The 9,927-nt window shown below is 48.4% G+C and overlaps 1 protein-coding gene across 1 annotated transcript in view; it reads left to right on the forward strand.

Moving 5' to 3' along the window:
* The window catches only part of LOC308371709 (ras-related protein Rap-1b-like), a gene marked incomplete at its 3' end in the record, with an annotated part of 18,391 nt that extends 9,066 nt beyond the window's left edge, over positions 1 to 9,325 (forward strand). The window contains exons 2-6 of the mRNA XM_080846696.1: positions 5,150 to 5,238; positions 8,004 to 8,072; positions 8,505 to 8,561; positions 8,798 to 8,938; positions 9,275 to 9,325. Coding sequence (XP_080702822.1) covers positions 5,182 to 5,238; positions 8,004 to 8,072; positions 8,505 to 8,561; positions 8,798 to 8,938; positions 9,275 to 9,325 — 375 coding nt within the window. The 5' untranslated portion in view covers positions 5,150 to 5,181. The remainder of the gene's footprint in view (positions 1 to 5,149; positions 5,239 to 8,003; positions 8,073 to 8,504; positions 8,562 to 8,797; positions 8,939 to 9,274) is intronic.
* Between the last annotated feature and the right edge of the window lie 602 nt (positions 9,326 to 9,927).

Raw genomic sequence — 9,927 nt, forward strand, 5'->3', positions numbered from 1 at the left:
TCTCCACGCCATGTCAACCGGTTGTGGTTGTCCCGAGCAACGTGTGTGTCCAGAGATAGCACCATGGCAACCAGTTGTGGTTGTCCCGGGCAACGTGTGTCTCTAGTGATAGTGCAGTCGCCACTCCGGCATCCGGTGCTGAGTCAGTCTCCATGACACCCCCCACCATCCCCCTCGGCCAATCATGAGAAGGAGATGAGCTGCATCCTCATTTAGACTTTAAACTCTGTCATACAGACACACAGACACACAGACACACAGACACACACAGACACACACAGACACACACACACACACACACACGCACAGAGGCCCCTTCTCACGGAGCACACTGTAGGAGGCCTCGTGCCTGAACGAGATTCCTCTGATACCCTGCTCTCTCTCCTTCAGGTAGGCCATGTCTGATACCATAGACGCAGTGTGTGTGTGTGTGTGTGTGTGTGTAACGTCTGTTACCATAGACGCAGTGTGTGTGTGTGTAACGTCTGATACCATAGACACAGTGTGTGTGTGTGTAACGTCTGATACCATAGACACAGTGTGTGTGTGTGTAACGTCTGATACCATAGACACAGTGTGTGTGTGTGTAACGTCTGATACCATAGATGCAGTGTGTGTGTAACGTCTGATACCATAGATGCAGTGTGTGTGTGTGTAGGCCACGTCTGATACCATAGACACAGTGTGTGTGTGTGTAACGTCTGATACCATAGACACAGTGTGTGTGTAGGCCACGTCTGATACCATAGACGCAGTGTGTGTGTGTGTGTAACGTCTGATACCATAGACACAGTGTGTGTGTGTGTAACGTCTGATACCATAGACACAGTGTGTGTGTGTGTAACGTCTGATACCATAGATGCAGTGTGTGTGTAACGTCTGATACCATAGATGCAGTGTGTGTGTAACGTCTGATACCATAGATGCAGTGTGTGTGTGTGTAGGCCACGTCTGATACCATAGACACAGTGTGTGTGTGTGTAACGTCTGATACCATAGACACAGTGTGTGTGTAGGCCACGTCTGATACCATAGACGCAGTGTGTGTGTGTGTAACGTCTGATACCATAGACGCAGTGTGTGTGTAGGCCACGTCTGATACCATAGTGAGGTGGGTGTGTGTGTGTAACGTCTGATACCATAGACACGGTGTGTGTGTGTAGGCCACGTCTGATACCATAGACACAGTGTGTGTGTGTGTAACGTCTGATACCATAGACACAGTGTGTGTGTGTGTAACGTCTGATACCATAGACGCAGTGTGTGTGTGTGTGTGTGTGTGTAACGTCTGATACCATAGACGCAGTGTGTGTGTAACGTCTGAAACCATAGACGCAGTGTGTGTGTAGGCCACGTCTGATAGCATAGTGAGGTGGGTGTGTGAGGATCTCATTGGGACACTGCACTGATGAAAAGCACTTTATAACATCTAGTGTGTGTGTGTGTGTGTGTGTGTGTGTGTGTGTGTGTGCTGAGTAGGATGTGTGTGAGCTGGAGGTTATTTAAAGCTCACGGTTTGAAATAGGATCAGTGGAGATTCTTAGAAGGTTTGACATTTAGTATTACATCAGACAGAAGGAGAATATGTTACAGGGAGTTGTTGTTGTTGATGTTGATTCTAGCTGACTGGTTGGTTGAGTTGGTAGTAGTTGTTAATACTAATTGATTGTTTGGTTGTTGTTGTTGTTGTTGATAATTCTAGCTGATTGGTTGGTTGTTGTTGATATTAGTTGGTAGTAGTTGTTAATTCTATTTGATTGTTTGGATTTGGTTGATGGTAATATAATCGGATTGGTTGGTTGCAGATGACTCTAGCTGATGATTGGTCCTCTATACCAGGGGTCCCCAACCTTTTTTGCACCACGGACCGGTTTAATGTAGGGAATTTTTTCACGGACCGGCTTCAAGGTGTCATTTTACACCACTTATTAGTCACGTCATCCATTCATATTGATGTGAGGCAAGCGCGAGTTTGATACAATGAAGCCCGGTCTGCTCATATACACAACAGCTAACATTAACGTTAGGTATTACGAACGTTAAGTGCATGAAAAATACAACTCACCATAACTCTGAATCAGTGCTTGGTCTCCATGTGCCGAAGCAGTTTTGAAGGCTTCATTGGCTCGTTTGTTAGCTTGTCGCCACATATTTAACAGAGCGGACTTGGTGCTTGAGAATCACCTGTTGCAATAAACCCGTATTTTAAAGTAGCCTATGACTCCTGGTATTGTCTGTTAAAAGAAGCTTTCTTTTTTTGAGGTTCTAGGCTCCTCTTCTGGCTCCTTAATGGACCGTTTCACCTTTGCAAAGAAGCTCTCCAAAGATGTTTGTTTTATTACTAATTTTCGCTAGTATGCGGGCTTTTTATTTTGAGTGACATATCACGTGAACGAGACAGGCGTCTTGACGTGACAAGAGGCACAGGCGAATGTTACGTCCGGGAAAATCCGGTAGTTTTTCAAAATAAAACACCTTTCAGACTCCAATAATTAATACAGCGGAAATTATATAAATTATTTATTCTTTCTGTGCGGCCCGGTAACAAATACCTCACGGACCGGTACCGGGCCGCGGCCCGGTGGTTGGGGACCACTGCTCTATACTGAACGTTGTCAGTGAATCCCCAGAGGTGCTGAACTCTGACCTCTGGATTCAGCCTTGAGTTGAGCAGGAAGTCTCTGCTGTGAAAAGGGATCGCTCTGCAGAAATCTCCCTTTCAGTGTGGAACTCCCCATGTTCAGTGGCGTGACTTTAGGGGTTACACAGAAAACATCTTCTCCCACATGCAACACTCCGCACTCTTCTGGGCATGTCAGGGTTATCATTCACTCATGACCATATGCAGCTGTGTGTGTGTGTGTGTAAGTTTGTGTGTGTGTGTGTGTGTGTGTGTGTGCAAGTTTGTGTGTGTCTTGGCAAGAAGTGTAGGGTTATCTCATTCTTCTCAGGGTGGGGTTTTCTGTTCGCTGTAAAGCTTCTTCGTGTGTGTGTGTGTGTGTGTGTGTGTGTGTGTGTGTGTGGACCGCTCGTTGCCATGGTGAGCATACTCTGGTGGCCCTCAAGGAACACCCCCAGATATGTGCTGTGATTAAATGATTATGCTCTCACAGTCACCTCCCTTACAGTAACTACACACACACACACACACACACACACACACACACAGACACACACACACACACACACACACACACAGACACACACACACACACACACCTGGGTACTTACACTCCCTGATTAATTACACACACAGCTGTGTATGATGCGCAGGTCATTTCCCCTACACCAGCTCGGCCTCAGTTGTGTGTGTGTGTGTGTGTGTGTGTGTGTGTGGGTGAGCGTTTAAGGAATCCAGAGCATATGTGTGTGTGTTTTTAAGGAATCCAGGATCTTTTATATGTTTTAATACTTACAAAAATCCAACCATACATTGATGATATTTTGGTTATAGTGCTCTTCTTAGGAGGGGGGACTTGGGTGCTGGGAAATGCTTCTGAATGTCTGTATCCAAACACACACACACACACACACACACACACACACACACACACACACACACACACACACACACACACACACACCGCAACCCCCTTTAGTCATTTTTTGTTTCTTCTCCAGGGTGCTCCACACCTTGTCCTGTGTTAGATTACCTCTAGGAGACCCGATCTGACAGACACACACACACACACACACACACACACAGACACACGTACTGCCCCCCCGATACCCTTTTGCAGAGCAGTGGTGTGTGTGATGATAAGGACTGAAATGAATAAACACACACACACACACACACACACACACTCCCTCTCTTTCTGCCTTACATGGCGAGAGGCCTCTCCTTAGCTGCGGGGAAACAAGCTGTGATGTCATATTGCTCTGGTGTGTGGATCGGCACGTGTGTGTAATTTGTTCTCCTGAGTGTCTCATTTGTTTGAGGCGTGTGTGTGTGTGTGTGTGTGTGTGTGTGTGTGTGTGTGTGTGTGTGAGTGTGGGGTCAGGGAGCTGTGTTGTGTTTGTAGCTCAGAGACTGTCAGACACCACAGGGAAGCCAGGCCCTCATGCCACTGCCCTTTTATGGTGTGTGTGTGTGTGTGTGTGTGTGTGTGTGTGTGTGTGTGTGTGAGAAACTGAGAGAATGTGCGGCATGCTTTCCCAGAATAGTGTGAATGCTCCTCCTGTATTGTGTTTGGAATCCCCAGTGGCTGATCCATGGATGGAGGCTGTGTTTTTCCGTGTCGTGTCCGTGTGTGTGTGTGTGCGCGTGTGTGTGTGCATGTGCATGTGAGAGCCTGTGTATTAACGATAGCAGATGCCTCTTTCAGGAGTGATGCTGCCTGTTGTTATCTTCAGAGGCTTGTGTGTGTGTGTGTGTGTGTGTGTGTGTGTGTGTGTGTGTGTGTGTGTGTGTGTGTGTGTGTGTGTGTGTGTGTGTGTGTGTGTGTGTGTGTGTGTGCGCGTGCGCCAAACATCAGTTTGTTGTCTGTGACTGGGCAGGTGATGAGCAGGTTGCCATGGTTACCGACTGACTGCTGTAGGCGCTCAGCTCTGATTGATTTGACTACAGATACGTCTCGGCTGGATGCCGTCCCTGGTTGATGATGTCATCAAACCTGCGGTGCAGTTGATCACTCCCAGAGTGATGTGCTTGGTCTGAGGTCTGCTCAAACTTAGAGCAGCTGTTCTCACTCTCACTCTCACACACACTCGCACTCGCATGCATACACACACACACACACACACAGAGCGCTGGGGACCTCATAACCACTCCGCCCCACCCATCAGTCTTTGTGTTCTGAAGTAAAACTAAAGGGTGTTCCCTATTGTTTCAAACACACACACACACACACACAAACACACACTCACACATGGAGCGTTGAAGGGTGTTCCCTATTGTTTGAAACACACACATGTAACTTTATCACAAAGGGCTGGTCTGGATGATTTCATTGTTTCCCTTAAATGTTTAAATGTGTGTTTCTCCATTTCAGACTGTTTTGTTGAAAGGTGTGTGTGTGTGTGTGTGTGTGTGTCTCTTTAGGCAGTTTAGGTTTTGAGTGTTTTGTTTAAAGTGTGTGTCATCTTCTGACTGCGTTTGGAGTTTAAAGATTGTGTGTGTGTGTGTGTGTGTGTTTCTCCGCTTTAGACTGCTGCGCTGCCCGGTGATCAGACCCCGCCATGCGTGAATACAAGCTAGTGGTGCTCGGCTCAGGAGGCGTAGGGAAGTCCGCTCTGGTGAGTCCTCGTGTGTGTGTGTGTGTGTGTGTGTGTGTGTGTGTGTGTGTGTGTGTGTGTGTGTGTGTGTGTGTGTGTGTGTGTGTGTGTGTGTGTGTGTCCCTGTGCGCTCCTCTGATCCCTGTGTGTTAATGCGGCCTCAGGTTAATCTGTCACTTCCTGCGGAGCCTCACAGCAGCACATAGAACCCTGATCTAATGATCTATGAGTGGCAGGACATCACCACGGTTACGCCCCTCCCTCCGCCACATAGAACCCTGATCTAATGATCTATGAGTGGCAGGACATCACCACGGTTACGCCCCTCCCTCCGCCACATAGAACCCTGATCTAATGATCTATGAGTGGCAGGACATCACCACGGTTACGCCCCTCCCTCCGCCACATAGAACCCTGATCTAATGATCTATGAGTGGCAGGACATCACCACGGTTACGCCCCTCCCTCCGCCACATAGAACCCTGATCTAATGATCTATGAGTGGCAGGACATCACCACGGTTACGCCCCTCCCTCCGCCACATAGAACCCTGATCTAATGATCTATGAGTGGCAGGACATCACCACGGTTACGCCCCTCCCTCCGCCACATAGAACCCTGATCTAATGATCTATGAGTGGCAGGACATCACCACGGTTACGCCCCTCCCTCCGCCACATAGAACCCTGATCTAATGATCTATGAGTGGCAGGACATCACCACGGTTACGCCCCTCCCTCCGCCACATAGAACCCTGATCTAATGATCTATGAGTGGCAGGACATCACCACGGTTACGCCCCTCCCTCCGCCACATAGAACCCTGATCTAATGATCTATGAGTGGCAGGACATCACCACGGTTGCGCCCCTCCCTCCTGATCTAATGATCTATGAGTGGCAGGTAGGGCTGGGCGATATGGGAAAAAGTTATATTTCGATTTTTTCCCCAAAAAAATTTCGATTTCGATTTTATATCACGATATGAACAAAATCACCCCAACATTTTTTGAAAAACGTACATGCAAATACCCGCATTCTGGTGCATTTTACCATGTTTTTCTCTGAGATGTAAATCATGTTATCAGCATATCAAATTCACAATTGATATAGGTTTGGTGGCCTGATAATTATGTTGGCTACATTCAAACTGACCACCTCATTAAAGTATGACTGTTCAGGTCAGAAATGGCCAAATGTGTATTGAAACCCAAAGTCTTTAAGGATGGAAGCTGCCAGAAGTAAACGGTTCACGTAGGGGAAATAGTTTTCATGTATGGCAAAGCTTGACAGCATGCCCAGCACACCAATGTTCATTTTATTTGTGGCATTGACATCATCTTTCGTGTGAGAGTCAAAGAGAGGTATACAAGTGAGTGACACATTAAAAAAAAAAAAATCTTCTTTGGTGAGTGTGTGTTTAGTCGCTGCTGTCGTTAGAAAAACTGCCATTAGCTAGCTAATGTTAACGCCAGATTAGCTCACGGTTGTTATGGCAATAACAATACGATTATAGCCAGATAATGTCCATTGGGTGGTCCTTAATTGTCCACTACAGGTAAAACTTGGGCAACTCTGACTTACTTTCCTCTTCTTCGAAAAAAAAATCCGTATGTCCATTTCTGTGGTCTGCTTCTAGCGCGACGCTCCGATCAAATCAGAGAATGAATGAACATGAATGACAGTTGAATCTGCGTGCGTGATGAGGCTGCGTAGTACACCAGGAAAACGCGGAGTGGATTTATATTGCTGTGGGTATTCCCCACTGATAAAGTTGAACGGATTTAATTGTGAAGCAATGGAAAGAATAATGGACTAGTAGACCAGCAGTCACGCACGCAATATTTTGACTGCAAAAGTGGGGGGGTCGAAACGACTTGTTTTGAAAAGTGAGGGGGTCTTGTCCCCCCCCAATTACATTGTCGCGACGCCCATGGGCTACGTGCGGCGCTGTATTCGCGGGTCTGTGAAAACATTGATTTTTTTTTTTTTTTTTTAAGGCGCCGTCTAATCGAACGTCTCATTTAAAACCGTAGAAAAAAAATACATCGCGATTAAAATCGAAATCGAAAAATCGCCCAGCCCTAGTGGCAGGACATCACCACGGTTACGCCCCTCCCTCCTGATCTAATGATCTATGAGTGGCAGGACATCGCCACGGTTACGCCCCTCCCTCCTGATCTAATGATCTATGAGTGGCAGGACATCACCACGGTTGCGCCCCTCCCTCCTGATCTAATGATCTATGAGTGGCAGGACATCACCACGGTTACGCCCCTCCCTCCGCCACATAGAACCCTGATCTAATGATCTATGAGTGGCAGGACATCACCACGGTTACGCCCCTCCCTCCGCCACATAGAACCCTGATCTAATGATCTATGAGTGGCAGGACATCGCCATGGTTACGCCCCTCCCTCCTGATCTAATGATCTATGAGTGGCAGGACATCACCACGGTTACGCCCCTCCCTCCGCCACATAGAACCCTGATCTAATGATCTATGAGTGGCAGGACATCACCACGGTTACGCCCCTCCCTCCGCCACATAGAACCCTGATTTAATGACCTATGAGTGGCAGGACATCGCCACGGTTACGCCCCTCCCTCTGCCACATGCTGGTCACCTTCAATTGTTGTGTGTGTGTGTGTGTCTGTTAGTCTCTGTGTGTGTGTGTGTCTGTTAGTCTCTGTGTGTGTGTGTTTCTGTAAGTCTCTGTGTGTGTGTGTGTGTGTGTGTGTGTGTGTCCTCCTTGTCTCATCCTGACCCTGCGTTCTCTCCTTACAGACAGTTCAGTTTGTCCAGGGGATATTTGTAGAGAAATATGACCCCACCATAGAAGACTCGTACAGGAAGGTGAGTCCCACTACGCAAGAGCACCTGGCCCTTCTCAACATGGCCAGTAGAGTTAGATTAACATTTACATTTAGTCATTTAGCAGACGCTTTTATCCAAAGTGACTTACAAGTATGTATACACATTTTACATTCTACACTGATGGCACACTGCACATCAGGAGCAATTAGGGGTTCAGTGTCTTGCTCAAGGACACTTCGACAGGGAATCGAACTAGCAACCTTCTACGGTACCCCCCTGTGTTTAGAAGCTCTGTATCCATATAGAAGCACCTGATGAAATCTCTCTCTCATTCTCTCCCTGTCTCTCTCTCTCTCCCTCTCTCTCTCTCTTTCTCTCTCTCCTTGTCTCTCTCTCTCTCTCTCTCTCTCTCTCTCTCTCTCTCTCTCTCTCTCTCTCTCTCTCCCTCTGTCTCTCTCTCTCTCTCTGCAGCAAGTGGAGGTTGATGGGCAGCAATGCATGCTGGAAATCCTGGACACAGCAGGCACAGTAAGTCACTCGCTCCGTCTGTGTGTGTGTGTGTGTGTGTGTGTGTGTGTGTGTGTGTGTGTGTGTGTGTGTGTGTGTGTGTGTGTGTGTGTGCTCTAGGAATAGTTTATGGCCATGTGGGACCTCTAACTGTTTGTGTGTGCGTGTGCGTACACTCTAGGATCAGCTAATGGCCTTGCAGGACATCTAACTCTGTGTGTGTGTGTGTGTGTGTGTGTGTGTGTGTGTGTGTTCAGGAGCAGTTCACGGCGATGCGGGACCTCTACATGAAGAACGGTCAGGGCTTCGCTCTGGTCTACTCCATCACAGCACAGTCCACCTTCAACGACCTCCAGGACCTCCGAGAACAGATCCTCAGGGTCAAGGACACGGAGGACGTGAGTGCTACTCTCTCTCTTTCTGTGTGTGTGTGTTTGTGTGTGTGTGTGTTTGTATGTGTGTGTGTGTTTGTGTGTGTGTGTGTGTGTGCCCGCTCGTCTCCTTGTGTCTCTGTGTCTGAGTGAGTGTGCAGATGTTTGTTGAGTCTCTCTCTCTGTGTGTGTGTGTGTGTGTGTGTGTGTGTGTGTGTGTGTGTGTGTGTGTGTGTGTGTGTGTGTGTGTGTGTGTGTGTGTGTGTGTGTGTGTGCATTCACCTTCTGAACACTCAAACACAGTCATGCACCCTGTGACCCTGAATAACGCCTCAGCTAGCAGTCTGATTGGTCCACTCTCAGGTTATCTCCTGCCTCTACTCGCCTCTCATTGGCCATGAGCAGGCTGTGTAAACACCTCCAGCCCCCTGGCTGAACTCCACCAGAGCTCACGTGATGAATGATCCTGGGGAGCAGGAATGAAGAGAGGGAGAGAGGGAGGGAGGGAGGGAGAGAGAGAGAGAGAGAGAGAGAGAGAAGGAGGTAGAGAGGGATGAGAAGGAGAGAGGGATGAGAAGGAGAGAGGGAGGAGAGAGAGAGAAGGAGAGGGAGGGAGAGAGGGAGGGAGAGAGAGGGAGGGAGGGAGAGGGAAAAGGAGGGAGAGGGAAAAGGAGGGAGAGAGGGATGAGGAGAGAGGGAGGGAGGGAGGGATGAGAAGGAGGGAGGGAGGGAGAGAGAAAAGGAGGGAGAGGGATGAGGAGAGAGGGAGGGAGAGAGGGATGAGAAGGAAAGGGAGGGAGAGAGGGATGAGGAGAGGGAGGGAGAGAGGGATGAGAAGGAAAGGGAGGGGAGAGAGGGATGAGGAGAGAGGGAGGGAGAGAGGGATGAGAAGGAAAGGGAGGGAGAGAGAAAAGGAGGGAGAGAGGGATGAGGAGAGGGAGGGAGAGAGGGATGAGAAGGAAAGGGAGGGAGAGAGGGATGAGGAGAGAGGGATGAGAAGGAAAGGGAGGGAGAGA

This window comes from Sprattus sprattus (assembly GCF_963457725.1).
Source record: "Sprattus sprattus genome assembly, chromosome: 10".
Taxonomy (NCBI): domain Eukaryota; kingdom Metazoa; phylum Chordata; class Actinopteri; order Clupeiformes; family Clupeidae; genus Sprattus; species Sprattus sprattus.